Raw genomic sequence first — 22,590 nt, forward strand, 5'->3', positions numbered from 1 at the left:
GTCTTCCTTAAAGCGCTATGCTGCCTCGGGCTCAGAGTCCTCCTAGAAGCCCTCACACCACAGCTTTAGTTTACCCACAACTCTCAGAGCCTGAGAGAGCAACCCGTGCTGGGCGGCATCAGGAAACCGGCGGGTAAAGCAGGTGCTACGGTGACTTTACTGTGCTCACAAGGCGGCTTCCTCATCTCTCAACGACTGCAGTCAAAGACCGACTCGCTGTCCACAGTGGAGGCAGATGTGGACTCCTCCATCGCTCTCTGCCAAGCTGTCTTCTGCGCTCGACCTGGATTTCAGGGAACTAAACACTGAGAGAAAGCGGGCCCCCACCATCCTGCCTTCACTCTCACGGTCTGCTTTTAGATTTAACATATATAAATATATTTTATATTTAAGCTGGTGATAATTTTACTAGGCAAGATGAAGCAGTTAGAGGAGGGACTGAACATCGGAGCACAGGCTGGACTAACAGCGAGCTCTCGGAATCGAAGGCCACACTGTAGGCACCAGATAAAAGGAAGCCGACACCCGACCATGTGGTTCACAAGAGCATCTTCTAAATCTTAGTGACTTTAAATCATGGGAAGTGAAAACAACACATGCCATGACTGACTTGGCCTTGGCTCCCTCTGAGGCATGGAATTTGTCCAATACTGCCAAAGTTGAACATTTATTTCATTAGAGGGTGGAATTATTCCTTCTGTCTAGGTTCAGATGTCTGTTTCATTACTGTGTCTCTCCGAAAAGTCAAATTCACTTTAAGAAAATTCACTTGGTTCAACAAACAGCAAGTGTTCTTTAAAAACAAGAAAGCAAGAGATCAGAGGCAGGGGAGTACCTGCATCTCCCTGCTGAAGACTATTCATGGAAACCACAGCTGGGGGTGTGGAGCAGGGAGAGACCCCCTTAAACATTTAATCTGTCTAAGTTGCCGAGTTAACAAACCACTGGCCTTCTGTACTTGGTATCATAGAATACAAGTGAATGGTGCCCAGTCCACCAAGACGTTCGCATTCTTAACTCTTTTGTTTGGCTGAGCTTTTCCTGCGATCCTTCCCAGTCCTCCACTGGAACAAACAGAAATCCATACCGGAAGGCAGAACTACACAAGACACCCCTGCATGAGCTGCTTGCCAATGTCTACCACACTGCAGCCTCATCCTCAAAACCAATCTTCAGCTCTGCATGGTCTCTGCACAGCACCTCTGCACTGGCCTGTGCAGCACGTCAACCCTGCACAGCACCTCTGCACTGGCCCTGTGCAGCACGCCAACCCTGCACAGCACCTCTGCACTGGCCCTGTACAGCATGTCAACCCTGCACAGCACCTCTGCACTGGCTGTGTACCGTATGCCAACCCTGCACAGCACCTCTGCACTGGCCCTGTACAGCATGTCAACCCTGCACAGCACCTCTGCACTGGCTGTGTACAGTACGCCAACCCTGCACAGGTCCTCTGCACTGGCTGTGTACAGCACGTCAACCCTGCACAGGTCCTCTGCACTGGCCCTGTGCAGCACACCAACCCTGCACAGGTCCTCTGCACTGGCCCTATGCAGCACACCAACCCTGCACAGCACCTCTGCACTGGTCATGTGCAGCACGCCAACCCTACACAGCACCTCTGCACTGGCTGTGTGCAGCACGCCAAACCTGCACAGCACCTCTGCACTGGCTGTGTGCAGCACGCCAAACCTGCACAGCACCTCTGCACTGGCTGTGTGCAGCACGCCAAACCTACACAGCACCTCTGCACTGGCCCTGTGCAGCAGGCCAACCCTGCACAGCACCTCTGCACTGGCCCTGTGCAGCAGGTCAACCCTGCATAGCACCTCGGCACTGGCCCTGCACAGCACGTCAACCCTGCACAGCACCTCTGCACTGGTCATGCACAGCACATCAACCCTGCACAACACCTCTGCACTGGCCCTGTGCAGCAGGCCAACCCTGCACAGCACCTCTGCACTGGCCCTGTGCAGCACGTCAAACCTGCACAGCACCTCTGCACTGGCCCTGTGCAGCATGCCAACCCTGCACAGCACCTCTGCACTGGCCGTGTGCAGCAGGCCAACCCTGCACAGCACCTCTGCACTGGCCATGCACAGCACGCCAACCCTGCACAGCACCTCTGCACTGGCCGTGTGCAGCACGCCAACCCTGCACAGCACCTCGGCACTGTTTGCTCATCCTCTCTCCTCCTTCCAAACCTGCTGACCCTTCCTTCCTCTCTTAGTGTCTACACTTTGCCTACAGTTTGATCACCTACAGCTACCATCTCCAGAACCTCCAGAGGCATCCGGTATTTAACAAAACTGTCTCCATTCTCCCGGTGAGCAGCCAGCTGGCACCCCAGATGTTGGATCAATGGCCTGCCCCCTCCAATCCACAGGGATTACCCCCACAGACCCCACACTACAGCACTTTCCTGAGGCGGAACACCACTCCTCACCAGTCCATATCTGCTAGACCTCCCTTTGTTCTCCCAGTAAGCATAAGCCAACGTGCCCATCTCAGCTAGGTCCCGGAACCTGCTGAGTGACTGACACTGTACCGTCAAATTCAATCAGCCACTTCAAAATCTTTATGCATTCAGACAAAACTCACTGCCGAGCTTAGAAACAAAAACTAACAGAGAAAACAAACTTCAGACTAAAAGAGAATGCGTTTCAGAGTCCATGGAAGACAGCAGCATCCCAAATTGATTTTTTTTCCTGTGATGTTATTAGAATACGGCATCACCGCACTGTCACAACTCATTGAGGGTCTCAGAGCAAACATCCCCTTACAGTAGGGAAGAATAACTTCCTTCTCAGAAACTGACCTTGACACCCCCATGTCAGAAAACTGCTAAAACATTTCTGACATGGTTCCATGCACCAAGGCACCACTGAAAGGGTCTATGGCGCAGAGCTCCACACAAGCCAGTGGCCTTGATCCGGAAGCAACCAGAGGTGGAACCCATCCTTAGGCAAGGCATTCTGATCCAATGTGTTCATGTGGGAGAGAGTTGCACAGCCTTGAAAAATTACTCGATGCAGTTGCCAGACAGCTCAGTGTAGGTGGCAAAGAACCTTGTCAAGGAAGCAGCGTACTTCCTTGAGAGGAACGCTAAAAACCACAGCTCTTTACAATGCTCAAAACCCAGGCTTCAGCCAGGCATGGGGACGCTTATCTGTCGGTGTTGGTACTTGGGAGGGAGATCAGGAGGACGACTAGGGTCCTGGAGTCTGAGACTAAGTCTGGGCAATACAGTGAAATTGTTATGTCAAAATGAATGAATGAATGAATGAAACCCAGGCTTTCTTAAAAAAAACAGTGAACTCAGGACTTACAAGAGGACAATGACAGTTGAACCTTCACATCTACTTCCCAGATGATTTTGCATCTTAAAGTTTCTGGATTTCCATTTCTATACTTGCTTTATGGAGGCTCATCAAGTCTATTATATAAAATGTTTAGGACACTGGGCCGCAGCACTAGGGGTGATCGGAGGAAACCGTTTCATAGAATTTGTAGATTTTCAGCTTATCCTAAAGTCCCAAAGCACGCAGCACTCTGCTGCAGGATTTACAGGTAGGGTCAGCTAACTGTATGTGAAGGATTTCAATGAGGGTCACACTAAGTAACCTGTGCTCGGGCTCTTCACATACTCACAGGGCTCACTCCTCTAGGACAGAAGCGCTCATTCACACTGTAGCATCAATGAGTCAGTTACCAAGAAAGAACAACACAGGCCTCTGGGGTGTGCACACTGTGCTCTCTCACACCTACCCACACATCCACGACCCACACACCAGCATTTCCTCAAAGTTTCTGTCTGGAAATCATTTTGGCGGATTTAAATTAATTAGTACAAACGTTTCATTTGCTCACAGCAGCCAAGAGGTTAGGCAGAAACCCTCACCAGCTGTTCAGATATGTGTAAGAACACATGTCAGCAAATGACTAACAAAGGGACGGTGTTTTCCTCCCGGTCAGATACATTCCTGGTAGGACAGGGGTCAGCAGGAACCATCACTAGAGCAGGGGTCAGCAGGGACCATCACTAGGACAGGGGTCAGCAGGGACCATCACTAGAGCAGGGGTCAGCAGGTACCATCACTAGGACAGGGGTCAGCAGGAACCATCACTAGGACAGGGGTCAGCAGGAACCATCACTAGGACAGGGGTTAGCAGGGACCATCACTAGGACAGGGGTCAGCAGGGACCATCACTAGGACAGGGGTTAGCAGGGACCATCACTAGGACAGGGGTTAGCAGGTACCATCACTAGGAAAGGGGTTAGCAGGAACCATCACTAGGACAGGGGTCAACAGGAACCATCACTAGGACAGGGGTCAGCAGGGACCATCACTAGGACAGGGGTTAGCAGGTACCATCACTAGGACAGGGGTTAGCAGGAACCATCACTAGGACAGGGGTCATCAGGGACCATCACTAGGACAGGGGTCATCAGGGACCATCACTAGGACAGGGGTCAGCAGGGACCATCACTAGGACAGGGGTCAGCAGGGACCATCACTAGGACAGGGGTCAGCAGGGACCATCACTAGGACAGGGGTCAGCAGGGACCACCACTAGGACAGGGGTCAGCAGGGACCATCACTAGGACAGGGGTCAGCAGGAACCATCACTAGGACAGGGGTTAGCAGGAACCATCACTAGGACAGGGGTCATCAGGGACCATCACTAGGACAGGGGTCATCAGGGACCATCACTAGGACAGGGGTCAGCAGGGACCATCACTAGGACAGGGGTCAGCAGGGACCATCACTAGGACAGGGGTCAGCAGGGACCATCACTAGGACAGGGGTCAGCAGGGACCACCACTAGGACAGGGGTCAGCAGGGACCATCACTAGGACAGGGGTCAGCAGGAACCATCACTAGGACAGGGGTCAGCAGGAACCATCACTAGGACAGGGGTTAGCAGGTACTATCACTAGGAAAGGGGTTAGCAGGAACCATCACTAGGACAGGGGTCAACAGGAACCATCACTAGGACAGGGGTCAGCAGGGACCATCACTAGGACAGGGGTCAGCAGGAACCATCACTAGGACAGGGGTCAGCAGGTACCATCACTAGGAAAGGGGTTAGCAGGGACCATCACTAGAGCAATGGTTAGCAGAAATGGTGCTCCGTGTTTTTCTGGTCACTTATAAACAGGTGGCATGAGAGTTCCAGATAAATCGTGCCAGGTGACAATTCCTGTACATATATCAAAATCTCCTCCTTGACCTAGAACAGTGATGGACACTAAACACTCAGCACTCTTCTGTAGTAAGACAGTACTGAGGTATAAACATGGACTGCAGTAGACAGTGCTGGGGTGTGAACATGGACTGCAGTGAGGCAGTGCTGAGGTGAGAACATGGACTGTAGTAGACAGTGCTGAGGTGTGAACATGGACTGCAGTGAGGCAGTGCTGAGGTGAGAACATGGACTGTAGTAGACAGTGCTGAGGTGTGAACATGGACTGCAGTGAGGCAGTGCTGAGGTGAGAACATGGACTGTAGTAGACAGTGCTGAGGTGTGAACATGGACTGCAGTGAGGCAGTGCTGAGGTGTGAACAAGGACTGCAGTAGACAGTGCTGAGGTGTGAACATGGATTGCAGTAGACAGTGCTGAGGTGTGAACATGGACTGCAGTGAGGCAGTGCTGAGGTGTGAACAAGGACTGCAGTAGACAGTGCTGAGGTGTGAACATGGACTGCAGTGAGGCAGTGCTGAGATGTGAACAAGGACTGCAGTAGACAGTGCTGAGGTGTGAACATGGACTGCAGTGAGGCAGTGCTGAGGTGTGAACAAGGACTGCAGTAGACAGTGCTGAGGTGTGAACATGGACTGCAGTAGACAGTGCTGAGGTGTGAACATGGACTGCAGTAGACAGTGCTGAGGTGAGAACATGAACTGCAGTAGACAGTGCTGAGGTGAGAACATGGACTGCAGTAGACAGTGATGAGGTGTGTGAACATGGACTGCAGTGAGGCAGTGTTGAGGTGTGTGAATATGGACTGCAGTAGACAGTGCTGAGGTGTGAGAACATGGCCTGCAGTAGGCAGTGCTGAGGTGAGAACATGGACTGCAGTGAGGCAGTGCTGAGGTGAGAACATGGACTGCAGTAGACAGTGCTGAGGTGTGAACATGGACTGCAATGAGGCAGTGCTGAGGTGTGAGAACATGGACTGCAGTAGACAGTGCTGAAGTGTGAACATGGACTGCAGTAGACAGTGCTGAGGTGTGAGAACACGGACTGCATGCAGTAGACAGTGCAGAGGTGTGAGAACATGACTGAGCCTTCAAGGGCCATGTACTGGGAACATAGCCCCAGTGTGTGTTGGACTTTGAGAGGTGGGATCTGGTGGGAAGTTATAACTGCCCGTCCTTTGTCCTTGTCTTATCTTGTCATCTTGCCCTGTGATCTCTCTCCCCATGCCCTATGAAATCTCATCAAAGTGATACATCGTCATGCACGGACCCTCCAAAACAATGAGTCAAATAAAACTTTTCTAAACCAAGTATCCAGCCTCCAGTAGTAGTGGGAAACTGAGGACAAGAAGCAGTTTTTAGAGGGTTGCTGTTATCGGGGCCTTCTCTGCTTCACACTGATCAATATGTATCTGTTACAGACTAGAGACCAAGAAAACAGATTCCCTGGGGAATAACACCATGCGACATCAACTGCTGCTTTTAAACACCCGAGGAAAAACTCTATTTCTAGTTGACAGGAAAAACCATGTTCTGCTAGGCTGCACAGACCACTTAGTAAACCCGGGCCCGTCAGCTGGAAAATTGTCTCTGTCATGCTAGGGGTCCATGCTAGCTCGGAGGCTTTGCCAAGCAAAGAGGTGACAGCCCCTTCCTTTCCACTGTGACACACTGAAGTGAGTCGAAGCTGTAACACAGCAGTTGCAAGGCTCTGTGTAGAAAGTAAATGTCCTTCCTGGTGTTCTTCTGACTGGAAATGGAAGAGAAGCCTGCGGCTACCCAGAGTTCCTCCCCTTGACAGTATACTGAGCACAAACCAGACGTGGTGTGCCCAAACTTTTATACGTGACACTGACTGACAGCGACCATCTAGTTTGTCGTTAATCACATTATGAAAATCATTTTCCCAATGATTTTCCAGTTAGGAGAAGTTCAGCTGTTGTGATTTTGCTTCGTTGCTTTGAAAATGTTGAAAATGTATTTTTTGGCCGTAGAGGTTAACACGGTTATTATTTCAATTACAGGCTTGTCAGGAAGTTCCCTACAAACAACATGGCCTCCTGGAGTCTCTTGTCTTAGAGAACAGCTCAGCTTATTGACTTCCTCTCATTTGTCCCCACGGCTTTGAGCCACATCCACACCCTTGACACTAATTTACACTCTGTGCTCAGAGAGCGGAGTCTGCATGTATTTTAAAAGTAGTATTACCGTGACTTTCAATGTGAACTCGAGGGTTGGAATCACCTGGAAGGGGGTGGGCTGGGAAGACATGAAAATAAATGACAGTCCTCCCGGCCCAGGTTAATTCAAGCACTCTGGGGATGGGGTGCCCGTGGGCACACTTAAAACACAAACAAACCCAACTGTGGTTATCATTTTTCTGGCATGTGAATGCTTCATAAAGTAACAGGCTTTAGTGAGAATTCTCCACGCAGGTCCCCTATCCATCAGTTCCACAAACCTGTCTCATAACACGGTTAGGTAGCAAATAAAAAAATCCAATTCTTACCTGTATGGTAAAAGGTGAGAAAAAATAAAAGCACTCCCATGAACATATTACTTAAGAAAGTGACGACACCACAGGTAATTCCTTCTGGAACGGGGTACACTGTTTCCACAAAGAGCTCAAAAAATATAGGAACGCTGCTGTTCAAGAACACACCCAGGAGGATGCAGGAGGCGTAGAGTGTCACTGAAATAAAAACACAGATCTTTAGATCACGGGAGGCGGCAGGGGCGAGCCGGGGCAGGGGGGCTGTGGAGCTGCTTCGGTGGCTGATGGAAGTCTGACAGGCCACCACACAGCCGCCGTCTCCTCGCTCGGCTTTTCTGCGGTAAGAACAGGTTCCACTGCTGAATGAGTACCAGTTTATCTGCTTTCTCTTTCTGTTGGATTATTCCAAAGCACAAAAGCAATTTAGTATTAGAGTTGAATTAAAAATATTCTCGGCCAGCATGATGGCTCAGTGCACCCACCACCAAGCCTGATTCCCTGAGTTCAACCCCCAGAACCCCCACAAGGTGGGAGGAGAGAACAGGCTCCCACAAGCTGTCCTCTGACCTCTACCTGTGTGGTGTGGCACATGCACCACCCAATAAATAAATGTAATAAACAATAATAAAACTCCTGATGAAAAGACTCATAAAAAATATACATATATATACTTTTCTCTGAGTCACGGGCAAATGAGGTGAGGGAATAAAACCCAGCAAGGTAATTAACAAATCTTGTCACATTTTACAATTTTAAAGAGAACTTAAAATGCAAGAATAAATGTAAGACACATAAAATGTTATTGACAATTACTCATGCACAGACTGGTTCACAGTGGCTTCCAGGATCCACATGAGGCACTTACTGTCCTTGCAGAGAACACAGGAGAGCTAATCCTCAGCTGGGAGGGAGTTCTGTGTCAGTGTCTTTTGAAATAAGGACTCTCTCCACCCCCAAACACAGACTGAGCCAGCCCTGCTGATGCCTGCCTTGAATCGCAACACCGGGGGGTGCTGAGGCAGGAGGATTGCCTGCTGGATGCCAGTCCAGGCTACTTAGATACACTCTCAAAAATAGATAGATAGATAGATAGATAGATAGATAGACAGACAGACAGATAGACAGACAGATAGATAGATAGAAAGAATTAAAAGGTGTGGAGGGTGGTAGGATCATAGATTAGCAAGTTAGCCTACTAACGTTATTCTGTAGTGAATCCACTGGAAAAGGGTGCATTCTGATGCTTGTACAAATGCCTAGAGAAGAGCACTCCATTCTAACGTTACCACAGCTCCTGTCTGCCTACACACTTTCACTAATTCAAGTTCAAAGATGAAACAGGGCCAGTGGAGAAGAGCTTTAATATGTACCTGTATTTTAATAAAGAGATCTGCTGGCAATAATGCACAGAATACATTCTAAGTTTAAAGTTAAAGAAAAATACTTTTGTTATATTAAGAAAAAAATTGCTAGCCAGGCGGTAGTGGCTAGCACCTTTAATCCCAGCACTCCAGAGGCAGAGACAAGTGGATCTCTGTGAGTTCGAGGCCAGTCTGGTCTACAGAGTGAGTTCCAGGACAGCCAGGGCTACACACAGAGAAACCTTGTCTTGAAAAATCAAAATAAATAAATAAATAAATAAATAAATTTTTTTAACAAAGCACAGAAGCTGCAGAGGGTGGAGGCCTAACCCAAATCTCTCACACCCCACTCACAGATTTTGGCATTTTAAAGCACCAGGACTGACCACAGCCGACTCCAATCATTACCTGTCTACCGCAGGACCGCAGGGGTAAGAGGACAATGGTGTCCCTGGGTTAACTTCTCTGACTGCTCCCCCAAACTATAAAATAGTGTCTTCTAATAATGTAACTAGCTGGAAACTGCTCTGGCTTCCCTTTATTTCTGTGACATAGACAGATAGGAAGCTAGAGAGCCAAAGAATGACATAGAGCTAGCCCTACCGCAGGGGAACAGTGGCCCCCGTTCTAGTCACATGAGCAGTCTAGCTGCCCCATTAGAAACACGGCATCATTTTCAAGAGACTCTTTCTTCCTACTGTATGCATCATATCACTGTGCACGTGTGTAGGATGTCTGTGTGGGTGTGAGTGCCGTGGGGCTCGTGTAGAGGGCAGAGGACTGCTTCTTGGGAGGTGGTTCTCTCCTTCCGCCTTTACATGGGTTTGGGTTTGTCAGGTTTGCGCAGCAAGCTGAGCCATCCTGCTGCTCATAATAGTTTTATTTTTCCCCCAATGTGTGTGTGTGTGTGTGCGCACAGGTATGTGAATACACATGCCCAGGGTACCAGAGGTACTGGATTCCTCTGGAGCTGGAGTTATAGGTGTTGGGAACTCAACTCAGATCCTCTGCACTCTTAACCACTGAGTCACTTCTCCAGCCCCCCTGTACCCTCACCCCAAGAGCTTCGTAAAAATAAAGCACAACCTAAGACCCCATGCTCACTATCTATTGGCTGATGTCAATTACACGCACCTTCAGTATCCTCTACTCACATGGAACTCGTGTGACACACTGGGGATGGAATACTACTGGTAGCTTTCATCGTGTATTCTGTTTCCGATGTACAGTCACTTAATGATTGGTCAGTGGTAATCAGGGAAGACAAGACTACTGACCCAAGAACACATCAGCTAGGGTTTAAAACAAAAAAAGTACTGAAATAAATGACAAAAAATTTCCAGCTCGTAGGGACCAGCAAGTACTACTACTGAACACAGGATTGCACACTGGTGGAATTAGATGTTTCAGGAAACATGGTTAGACATAATCTTCCCATCTCAACATTTTGGCTTATGTCTGTAACCCAGGCCCATGTCTGTAACCAGGCCCATGTCTGTAACCAGGCCCATGTCTATAACCCAGGCCCATGTCTGTAACCCAGGCCCATGTCTGTAACCAGGCCCATGTCTGTAACCAGGCCCATGTCTGTAACCAGGCCCATGTCTGTAACCAGGCCCATGTCTGTAACCAGGCCCATGTCTGTAACCAGGCCCATGTCTGTAACCCAGGCCCATGTCTGTAATCCAGGCCCATGTCTGTAAACCCAGCACTCAGGAGTTGGAGACAGGGGATTTGAGTTCAAAGCCAGCCTGGACTCCAAGGAAGGTCTCCAGACAGTTTGGGCTACAGCGAGATCTTGTTTCAAAACAGAACAAATCAACTACAACAAGATAAAACAAGACAAAACAAATATTTTTGAAGGAGCTCTATCCCTACATGAGATTCTAATCAGGTCAATTAAAGTATAATGATTGAAACAATCATGATCGACATGGCAAAACAAAAATACAATGAGTAGTACATAGTGGAAGGGGACCGGGTACAGGGTCTTGAAAGGAGAGTCTGTTGATTTTTACCAAGCTTGCTACCCAGACACACCTGGGATACACCTGAAGAGCGGCATTCAGACCAGCCAGGCCTTGTCAGACAACTTCAAGGCCAAGCAGCTCTCTTAGCCCATGCTCAATAAGGAGTCTCAAAAGAACTGTCACTGGAAAGGTGTAAATTCTACTGTGGTTAAACACTATGGACGGATGGCCCCGTAGTTCATCTTGTGGTGGGTGATTTGAAATACCTAACTTAAAAAAATGTGCTTACTCTTTGATTTAGCAGTTCTGCTTCTGGGACTCCATGCTCTGTCTGTGTGGATACAGACACACACAGGACAGTCACTATGTGTGAGTCACTATGAGATGCTGTGTGTAGTATATGCAAAGACTAAAGACAAGCTAAATGGGGTTGGAGAGATGCCCAGAGACTGAGAGCCCGTGCTGTCCTTGCAAAGGACCCAAGTTTAGCTATCAGCACTCACACTTGTAATTCCAGCTCCAGGAGATCAGAGCCCCCTTCTGGACAACAGAGGCATATGCACTCACACATGCCCAAACCCACGCCCACACAAGCATATACACATCAATTAGAAAGAGAAAGCTGTGTGTCACCTTTTAACAGCATTCTAATACAAGGACCCTGGGCATGGTGACCCGTGCCTGCAACCCCAGCACTTGGTGACACAGGAAGATCTGGAACTCAGGGTCCTCCTGGGCCACACACAAGTTTAAGGCCAGCTGTCTCAACAAAATGAGACAAAAAAAAAAACCAGCAATAAGCCACCACTGACAACAACAACAACTAAAATAAACTAAACAATCTCCCAAGTTCTTGAAGCAAAGGTATTGCTATATGGTCATTAAAAACAAGGGGACATGTATATGTGAATATTGCTAGATACACACATGAAAAGCAGCTGAAAAAAGAGAGATACATACACTTTGTAAATGTCTAGAATTTTCCACAACAGAGAAGAAACTGGTGATAGAGCTGTCTCTGGAATGGGAGGCAGAGGCACAGTAGAGTGGAAATATGGCACTTCACTTTCTTTTTCTATTGTTTAAATTTTAGGGATTTTTTTGGTGGTGGTGCTTTGTTTTACTATGTGTATATCTGATCTATTGACTAAGAGGGAAATTTCCTTACAAATAAACACTGACCACCGAGAGGACTTCACTTCCTAGCGTCTGTTCGCTCCATGACTCAGAAACCCCCAGCACTGCCCGTCACCATGTACCAGGATCCTAGCATAAAAGTCCCACTTCACGTATTAGAAACGGGGCTACGTCATGTGTAGAAGAAATGGATGGTATAACTTCAAGGACCACGAGTGAAAACACAGCTGACTCAGTCTCAGTTCAAATTATTTTCACTTTGTGTGCATGTGTTTGTACGTGTGGGGTGTGTGTGTGTGTGTGTGTGTGTGTGTGTGTGTGTGTGTGTGCCTAGGGAACCAGAAGAGGATGCTGGGTCTCCTGGAGCTGGAGTTTCAGGTGGTTATGGAATGCCCCATGTGGGTGCTGGGAATGGTACCCTGGGGTCTTCTGCAACAGCAGCAGGGCCTCTTACCTCTGAGCCATCTCATCAATCTCAGTAATTGTTTCTTCCATTACCATAAAAATGATGACTAAGAGGGCTTTAAAAAATAGACAAACACCACTGGATGGATAGGCTGAAATCGTTTTCTGCTGGGGAAACTAAAGAAGGAAACAACTGACACAGGGCAGAGCTGAGCGAGCGCCTTCCTAATCAGAACAGGGGAAGACAGCTGTGAGCACAGTGATTCCACACATACGTTCCTGAGCGTTCTGGGGCATGCAGCGTGGAAGCGGACTGTTAGAAGTCTGAATCTGATTTCTACTTGAATTTCTGTTCAGCCTTGATATATTCAGTGAGTGAGTGTCATCTATTCAAAGTCAAGCAGACAAGATAATTTCCTGCTCACCACAGAGGGTTCAAACTACACCATCATTAGACATTTCCGTGATTTTTTATAATAGTAAGACAAAAATTAGAATAAACTGCCTTTCAATTAAAACATCAAGGTAATTTAGCAGAACAAACACAAATGAAGCGCTGATGCAGATTTTTTCCAAAAAGCTAATAAGATTTCATGGGTCTGCAGTTTAAGCTGGAAAAAAAAAATCCTGTATAATACCAAGTACAGTTAAAATGGATGAATGTTAGTCACATAAATTGAATCACGGCCCTGGAAGTACTCATTCCCATGACAAACCAAATAACTAAACTTTAGAGGGAGAAAACTACCTATGAATACATTTTCATCAAGTAAAATACACAATCCCCAAGGTCAGAGGTTCTCAGTCTTCCTAATGCTGTGACCCTTTAATACAGTTCCTCCTGTGGTGACCCCCAGCCATAAAATCATTTTCGTTGCTACTTCATAGCTGTAATTTTGCTACTGTTATGAATCATCACATAACTATCTGTGTATTCCGATGGTCTGAGGTGACCCTTTCGAGAGGGCCATTCAGCTCCAGGGGTCGAGACCCTCAGGTGCAGAACCACTGCACCAGGTCATCAGCAGTTACAAAAGACATTCCCGAGGACCGGGTGTAGCTTAGTTGGCAAAGCGCTGCCTGGCATGTGCAAAGCCCTGGGTTTGATGCCAGCACCGCATAAATCGTGGGCAGCCACGTACACTGTGACCCCAGAGTCTAGAGGAGGAGGTTGGAGGACCAGATGTTCAAGGTCATCCTTGACTATCTAGTGAGTTTGAGGCAAGACTGGCCTATCTGGGACCCTTTCCATAAAAGACAAGATAAATTCCCAAATCAGGTAAGAACAAGAGCTGCTGCAGTCAGCATCTAATGAGACTCAAGATAGGTTCTATAACCAGATGTGGGGGCGCACGCCTCGAACCCCAGCACTCGGGTGGCAGAGGCAGGTGAATCTCTGAGCTACAGAATGATTTCCAGGATAGCCTGGGCTACAGAGAGAAACCCTGTCTTGAAAAACAAAACAAAGAAGATATGGTCAGCAGCAACTTTGTAACTTTGGACTTAGAAGATTTGGTGGCACTTTGTGTTGGCATTCACATGTTACCAAACTTGATCATCTTATCAACTCTCTGGGGCAGGTAAATTACTGTCTTAAACTAAAGTCTTGAAAAGAAAAAAAAAAAGCAGCAAATCCCTCCTCTTGTTTAGATACAAGTTAAATTCGCAGTAAAGGGTTAATGACCTAAACGCCTCAGGTGGGAGGTCATTAGCTCCCTCTGTATTTACCACTTTGGGACTACAGGGAACTGCCCTGCAGATGGAATCTTCCACCTGAAAGTTCCCCTCTGCTCTGTAAACCTCTGAACCCCTGTGAGTCTCCACTCTCCTGGAGAGACAGCTGCCAGCCACTGTTCTGATTAGAGGACAATTCTGCTTCTGTCGAAGATGACCTCCTCTTACTCCCACGCCACCTCCACGCATCCCCATCTAACAGTGTCAATAATACTGTCCAGGCCTACAGGCTGTAGCTTGTTTGCTACCACGCCACCGTGTCGGACTGAAAGCCACCAACAATCGGTACTTTTTATTCAACAGTACTGATACACATGGCCTAGGCCTCCCATCTGTATTCAATACCAAGGCTGGAAGTGATTGCACGGAGCCTGATTGACAGAACCGAAGGCAGAGCATCCCAGGGTTATAAATGAAAAGAATTTTCATCATCTATCTGCAGAGTGGGTCAAAAATGATTGCTTAAGTATCTTCGAGGGAAAACTTAGTCTGAGCCTTTCTTCACAACCATTGTCAGGAGCCTATTGCGTGTAGGCTGCGAGGCTACAGCAGTCCACAGACACTGTGGAGATGACTCCTCTTCTGCGGTCTCCTGGCCTGGCAGCCATTTCCAGCAGTGTGGAAGGTAATTCCATGCCTGATCATAAGCAGCCATACCCGCTTGGTCTCCGGCTGTGCGCACAGCAGGAAGGTGGGTGCACCAGTTCTAGGAAGGTTTTGTTTTTAATTTAAAAAAATTTAGGAGCTAGAGAGATGGCTCAGGGTTAAGAATGTGTACCGCTCTTGAGTTCTGTCTCCAGCACCCGGGTTCTGACGCACTTACAAATGTTACTATTGTTAAGTCTGTATGAGGAGAACTCTGTAGAGTCAGTTCCCTCCCTCCCCTTTAGGTGGGTTCCTCCCCCGCCCCCCCCATGACAAGTGCCTTTACTTGCTGAACCATCTCATAGGCCCCACCCTAGCAATGTTTTAAGGAAGATCCTGAAACACTAGGGAAGCTGAGCCAAAGGGACCAGGTCGGTCATGGTGTGTTGACATGCCAGACATGGTAGATGCCTCCAGAGGCTGAGGGCCACTAAGTGAGAGGGAGGGGGACGGCTTGCTGTGCAGGGCTTGCACAGATTGTAAGTCCCCTGTGGGAGATATGCAAGTTGCCATCAGATAAAGGTACATCCGAAAAGCTACAGAAGAGATTCCACTTGAATTTTATCATATTTTTTCTTTGAGACGGGTGGGTGTCAAGGTGCTCAGGTGGCCTTGAACTGGCTAGGCAGCTGAGGGAGACCTTGAGCTTCTGACCCTCCTGCCTCCAAGCATGAACCATCACACCCAGAACATGTGGGGCTGGAATGGACCTAGGGCCACATGGACACTAGGCAGGCATTCGACCAACTAAGCAACATCTCCAGCACGAGGCTCATTTACTTCATTGTTTTATTTTTATTATTCTTAATTGTGTGTGTGGTTATGTGCAAATGCATGAGTCTTGGGGTCCCCCTGGAGCAGAGTTACAGAAAAGTGTGAGATGCCCTAGGGATGCTGAGGACCAAATTCCAATCCCCTGCAAGAGCACAGTATGGTTCCTAACTACTGAGCCGCCTCTCCAGCCCCAAGGTTCACTTATTCAATGATACACTGTACCAGATGGGTAAAGTTCATTTAAGCAGATCAGTGACCAATTTTAACTCATGTGGCAAGAAGGTATTTACCAGAATGTAAAAAACAAACTCTTATGGTGCTCCTAGATAGACAAGAGTAACCGAGATTTGTTTACAGTTTTATTAAGAAATAAAAAAGCAGGCTGGAGAGATGGCTTAGCCATTAGGAGCATTGGCTGCTCTTCCAGAGGTCCTGAGTTCAATTCCCAGCAACTACATGGTGGCTCACAACCATCTATAATGGGATCTGATGCCCTCCTCTGGCATTCAGGCATACATGCAGACAGAGCATTCATACCTCTGTCTGCATGACATAAATACATAAATAAATAAAATTGAAAAAAAAAAAGGAAAGAAGAGAGCCGGGCAGTGCTGGCGCACGTCTTTAATCCTGGCACTCAGGAGGCAGAGGCAGGTGGATCTCTGTGAGTTTGAGGCCAGCCTGGGCTAAAGTGAGTTCCAGGATAGCCAGGGCTACACAGAGAAACCCTGGCCTGAAAAAAAACAAAGGAAAAAAAAAAGAAAGAAAGAAAATAAGATATAAATATGTAAAACAAAGAAAATGTATTATGAATTACCTTAAGAGAGTTGGGAAATTTCTCTAAAGTGTAGGTTTAGGATATGAATACACTTTATAAATATGTTTTCTTATGGTACACACTGACAGAACTTTTATTTCAGGATAAAGCTGGGAAAGACGGTTGGCAATTACTAGATTACACCTTTACTAGAGCTGTCCCTGTTTCCCTCTCTAAAGGAAACTTGTAAATGACAACTCCTCCTTTGGAAATAAAGACACGTGGAAAAGAAACAGCGGGCAGTACATGGGAATACCCGCAATGCTGTCTACATACTTTTCTCCCCACAGATTTGGAGCAGGCTGAACATACAGAACAAAACACCTCCACAGAGGCTGGAGAGATAGCTCAGTGCCTAACAGCATGTACTGCTCTTGTAAGGACCTGAATTCGGTCCCCAAGACCCATGAAGGATGGCTAACAACCGTCTATAATTCCAGAACCCTCTGGTCTCCGTGGGCACTTGCACTCACACGCACATACCCATATACACATAAAAATCAATCCTGAGAACAAAAAACAAAAATGCATCCAGACAGACAGACAGACACACTTTACAGGCCAGATGAGCAATGAACTTATGACCCTCCCTCCTGCTCCAGCCTCCCAAGTAGCTGGGTTCTAGGTGTGTGTCACCAGGCCTGGCTCTCTGATTCTCCATTACTGAGCTGCGACTCTTTCTCCCTACAAAGTAACTGCTGCAGCCCTCATAATCTCCTAAAAATTTAGCATGTGGTCCATGAGACCGGCCCAGATGAGGATGGGAATCCGGGGTGCGATCTCATTAGCAACTATGATTTCCTTCAGTGCTGTTAATTTGCAGACACCCTTGTTTAGCCTCTTTGCTGGCATACTTTAGTCCCATAAAAATTGACTGTTCGCTATGTTTACAGTTCTGTATGGCTGAAAGGCAAAGTAATTATCTTGCAGAAATGAAGCACAACAAATAATCCTTGAAAGAGTGGGCTTGGAGACTGGTCGTGAAACGATACCAGCATGTAGGTTTATCAGACACTTTCCAGATCCACCAAATTATTTACGGGTCTGAAGAAGGCAGTGTACTATTAAATCATGAGCGCTGACTGACTGCCTTCCTCGCGCCAGAAACACAATTCTGCCCAAGACTTACTTCTCTTGAACATTTCCACAAATAAATATTACATGATCTTCTTCAGTAGATCCTTTGGGCATTTTATTACTTTAAGAAATCAGTTTTAAAGCACCCTTTGTGTGTGCACACAGCACATACACATGGGTGTTTGTGTCACAGTGCACATGTGGGTGTCTGAGGACAACTTGGGGGTTAGTCCTCCCGTTCCATCTGCTGGAGACAGGCATAGGCCAGGAGAGCTGGCCCTGAGTTTCCAGGGCTTCTCCTGCCTCTGCCTCCCTATCCGGCCGTGGAGCACGGGGTTACAGACCTACACAGCTGCCCTAGGCTCCTTTACCTGGGTTCTGGGGTTTCAAATCTGGGTTCTCACACTATTGTGGCATGTTTTCTACACTGAGCCACCTTCCCAGCTCTTACAACTGTTATGCCCAGAAGCTTCACAAGTCCATTCTTTTAATTCATATTCTACCTTCCTTTTCTGAGCTGTTACTAATGACCATGAGTAAGAGTCACTTTTAAGCAACAAAACTGAAAAGATTAAGTCATTCTTTTCTGTCTTACTTCCCGAAAGCTTCAAATCACCTATTTCTTTAAAAATGTTTAAAAATCATATTCATTACTCTATGAGGGGCCATGGGTATGCTTTTCATTTCTGCATGCTATTAAAATGGGACATAATTGGAGGGGGAATGTGTACGCTTTTACTTTTTGTGTGTTATTAAAATGGGAATAATTATCTTAATAAAGACAAAACGCATGGAAATGAAGCAGCTTACTCCCTGGTCTACATGTCACACGCCTTTCAACAGCTGGGAATGCTTCCTTTCTTGAGGTAACACTGAAGCTAACCTGTGGTCTATTGCTCTAAGGGGCATCTGTCCAGCAGGACACCTGCCCTCCAGCTTCACCACGGACTTGCTAGGTAGCACCATCACACCCATTCTAGTAAGCTGAGATGAAATTAGATGAATAATCGCTCCCAAGGCAACTTCTGTCAAACAGTCAAATTATATTGTTTCAGCAAACTCAACGCAAAAGTGCTAACATTTTTCAAAATGCCATTTTCCAAGCATTCATCTGTTCAGTAAAAAATGACCGTGTGAGTTGTATCTAACAGGGCTAGACATCTCATTCTCAGGTCAGGTGAATAATGTGCTTGCATCGTTTTGTTTATAGCAAAAGCCTCAAGATTTTGAAGCTCATGTTATCTAGTCATGAAGTTATTTATTTGTCCCATTGTAAATACTTCAGTTAATTAATAATGGAATTTTAAATACTAAGTTTTCCTAAGAGGAAAAAAATGCATACTGCTGACAGCCTCCCAGAGGATGTGTGTAAGCAAGTGCATATATCAACCCTTGTGCCTTCAGAGACAATGCCGTGACCCAGTTTTCTTCTGCAGAGATGGCAACACAGTATCATGAGGGGTAGACTACACGAAGACTAATAGGGGTTGTTGTGAGACAGCAGGGAGAGAAAACTTAACTGGCCTTTAGCTTATTATGTCCACAGTTCTGTGTACATACTAGGCACTGTTTAGTGACGGGGATGCTCTGAGGAAAACGCTATTAGATGATGCTGTTCCTCCTGGAACAGCAGAGCGTACAGATACAAAGACGGTCGAGCTGTGGGGCAAACAGTCTCAAGGAACCAGAGTTACAGATGCTGCCTGTTCTGACCACAACACTGCCTTGTAGCGTGACTGTTTCACATACTTTTCATGGAGATTCTCCTGACTTATAAACCCATAAGAGAAAGACTAAGCATGCTAGGCAAGAGGACGACACCTCTCCTGACTAAGAACGACCACTGAACAGAAACACGAATTTGCCATTACTGACTTTAAATATTGACCTCAAGGTCTAGATGGGTCCGTAATTAGATTCTGTAGTAAATTCCCCTTCACGGAACCTCTCTGACTTAAAAGGAATTAGGTCAGATTTTTACAAAGGCAGAGGGAGTATCTGTGATAGATTTATTAAAATTCCCACTGTTCCATTAAAACGTGCCCCTTTGCTTCCCAGCAGCTTGTGCTGAATGACAAAGTGACAGTGGCTGCTGACCCCTGCAGCCCGGAAGTTCTGTCTCCTGAGGCTCGGGATGAGGTAATAGTCTCTCCCCATCTCCCTTCGCAGGTGCAAGGCTGGGGACAGAGTTTATGAGACCCAAATCCATGCTCTGGCTTATCCACCTGGCAAGGAGGGTGAGATTCACTCAGAGCATGGCTGAGTGCCACTCACTGTGAAAAAAGAAAGGCTTGGCACTGTGGAGGGGGGTCGGTCCAGCTAGTTCTTACCTTGGGGTTCTATAAGTTAAAAACCGTCGTTTAGGAATATCTAAGTGACACTGAAAAACTGACTTCAACCAAAAACAACATAAAATTTATATAAATATCATCACATAAGTATGGTGAACATTCTCCTGGTTGTTAAGATGGGTACATCAGGCCGGGCGTGGTGGCACACACCTTTAATCCCAACATTCGGGAGGCAGAAGGGGATCTCTGAGTTCGAGGCCAGCCTGGTCTACAGAGTGAGTTCCAGGACAGCCAGGGCTACACAGAGAAACCCTGTCTCAAATAACAAAAAGAAAACAGAATAAAAAGATGGGCATATCAAATTCAGCCTTTCAATCTGGCTGTTATTAGTTTAGAAATCTGCTTCTTCACTTCCTGCCCAGCAGAATTCTTTACAACCACAGACTGGAAAACATAGTCTTGATCAGGTCAATCACACGTGCAAGATTAAAAAGATGTACAGTTTTCAAATATATTCTGCCTGACTATAAAAGACAGATACACTCACTACACCAATCCAGACAAAAGCAGATGTAAAAATTAAATTCCCCCCAACACTTCCACTCAGAGACAAAGCCGCACCTGAACTTGACAGTTGCACTGTCTTATGAATAACCAACAGGTGTCATCAAGCACTCATGATGAAGTTTCTGTAAAGTGTCACAGATACTGACTTCTATATGAGATCATAAAAAAAACTCTGCATGTAATTCCATGGATGAGAGGAGCTGTAAACCAAAATGGTTGCATCCAAGTGCTGCCCAATTGCTAAACTATACCAGAATGAAGTAAAAGAAGAAAATCTGGGCCAATGGGCTGGAGAGATGGCTCAGCAGTTAAGAACACTGGCTGCTCTTCCAGAGAACCCGGGTTTGATTCCCAGCACACACATGGCAGCTCACAACTGTCTGTAACTCCACTTCCAAGGAATCTGATACCCTCTTCTGGCCTCCATGGGAACTGCATGCATGTGGTGCACAGACATACAGCAAGCAAAAGAGCCATACACATACAATTAAATAAACTTAAAAAAAATGACTGGGAACACTTGCCTAATTATTTGAAATACCACATAGAACACTGGTAGATAAATAGTCACAGATTTTTAGTCACTGTCTAATTATTATACTGGACAACTGGGCTTCACACTTGAGAGGAATGATGGAGGATGGGTGGGAGCTGAAGTTTCCCAGCATTTTCACTCTTTAAAAAAAAAAACTTTAATCTTTTAATCTAAAAATTAGATTTATTTATCTATTTAATGTGTGTACATGGAAAAATTAGATTTATTTATTTACTTATTTAACAGGTATGTATACATGGGTTCATGTGTATAGAGATAACTCTCTGCTTCTCCATGTGGGTCCTGGAGCTTGAACTCAGGTTGTGAGTCTAGGCAGCAAGCATGTTTACCCATGGAGCCATCTGCTCTTAATGCTTACTTAGTATAGTATCAATTTTTAATGGTGCTTCCAAGGCCAAAATAAATAGCTAACAAATGTGCTGTTGACACACTTAGGTGCAAACAGGTCAGTAAGTGTATATGTCCTTACAACTTAGCAGCCACATAAAGAGTAGTGTCCACAGATGAAAGAATGACCCCAATCACTACAGGTGTGTGCATCTGATGGGCAGGTATAGAGCTCTGAACTTTCAATCGTAATGAATATCCCCACCCTCATTTCCTGCTCCAGATCGGTTTAGTGGACACTTGCTCATTACTACACTAGCTGCTGAAAAACTAACTTCCCAAAGCTCTGACATCATCAGAATGAAGCCCAGTCTACAGACAGTGGGAATGTCCCTGGACTGGAGGCTGCAGCAGAGTCCAAGGGAAGTCAAGTCCCAGCGCGGCCCCTGTGAGTTTGCTGGGGCATCTATGCTGGCTGGGGCAGTCTGGCAGCCTTACACTACTGCTTATTACCTGTGTGAAAGTCTGATGCTGCTGATGTACAGATCCTGGTTCTAATTCCAGACTGCAGAGATCCAAAGTGGATGTGCAGAGATTCTAAGCTATCTGGGGAAAAGGAACCACCACTGCTGGGCAAGTGGCCCCCCTCAAGCCTTCAGATTCTAATTTGCTCCTATTCGTCAAATGCTGGTATGACATTAATCCCTCAATGTACTTCACAATAAATAATCCTGTAATTGAGCACCTAATCCATGGTGGCTAAAAATTAATTGTAAGATGAGTAAGAAACCTGCATCTTAAGCAATTTTATTAGAAGGGAGGAAGAAACAGTCATGGAGTCCCTTGCCTTCCCCAGTAAGCCATCACAGGAACCTGGACAAGACCCTGGGGCCAGTAGAATGATTCCTTTCTCCCCTGAAGATCGATGTTTCCCTCTCTGGAATTTATCAATGTGTTACCTTACAGGGAAATGAGGATTAAGCCTGAGGTGGAATTAAGGTTGCTAATAAATGGCATCTGAAATTGGGAGATTATCCTGGATTATCGGAGTGGGCCCAATGTGAGACAAGGATCCCTGAAGACAGAGGAGGCGGGCCAGGAGGGCACAGACCAACTGTGAACAAAGTCAAGGAGGCTGTAGCTTGCTAAAAAAGCCCCCGGGGAGGGAAAGAGACTCTTCCCAAGAGTCCTCGCGATGCTCTCAGCCCAGACCCCTAGGGAAGCACTTTC

The 22,590-nt window shown here is 46.6% G+C and overlaps 2 protein-coding genes across 2 annotated transcripts in view; one reads left to right on the forward strand and one right to left on the reverse strand.

Annotated features, from left to right (window-relative positions):
* Positions 1–22,590, reverse strand: part of Slc49a4 (solute carrier family 49 member 4) — a 76,034-nt gene that overhangs the window by 2,396 nt on the left and 51,048 nt on the right. The window contains exon 8 of the mRNA XM_052740445.1: positions 7,715–7,897. Within this exon, the coding sequence (XP_052596405.1) occupies positions 7,715–7,897 (183 nt within the window). The remainder of the gene's footprint in view (positions 1–7,714; positions 7,898–22,590) is intronic.
* Positions 1,183–6,515, forward strand: LOC128111908 (uncharacterized). Its single transcript, XM_052740446.1, has 2 exons — positions 1,183–5,594; positions 5,628–6,515. The coding sequence occupies exon 1, from the start codon at positions 1,183–1,185 to the stop codon at positions 2,209–2,211; it is 1,029 nt and encodes a 342-aa protein (XP_052596406.1). The 3' UTR covers positions 2,212–5,594; positions 5,628–6,515.

This window comes from Peromyscus californicus, unplaced genomic scaffold (assembly GCF_007827085.1).
Source record: "Peromyscus californicus insignis strain IS unplaced genomic scaffold, ASM782708v3 Scaffold_16__1_contigs__length_79575227, whole genome shotgun sequence".
Classification (NCBI taxonomy): domain Eukaryota; kingdom Metazoa; phylum Chordata; class Mammalia; order Rodentia; family Cricetidae; genus Peromyscus; species Peromyscus californicus.

Coding starts and splice junctions, on each gene's coding strand:
- LOC128111908 (XM_052740446.1), top strand. CDS start 1,183: ATGGTCTCTGCACAGCACCTCTGCACTGGCCTGTGCAGCACGTCAACC.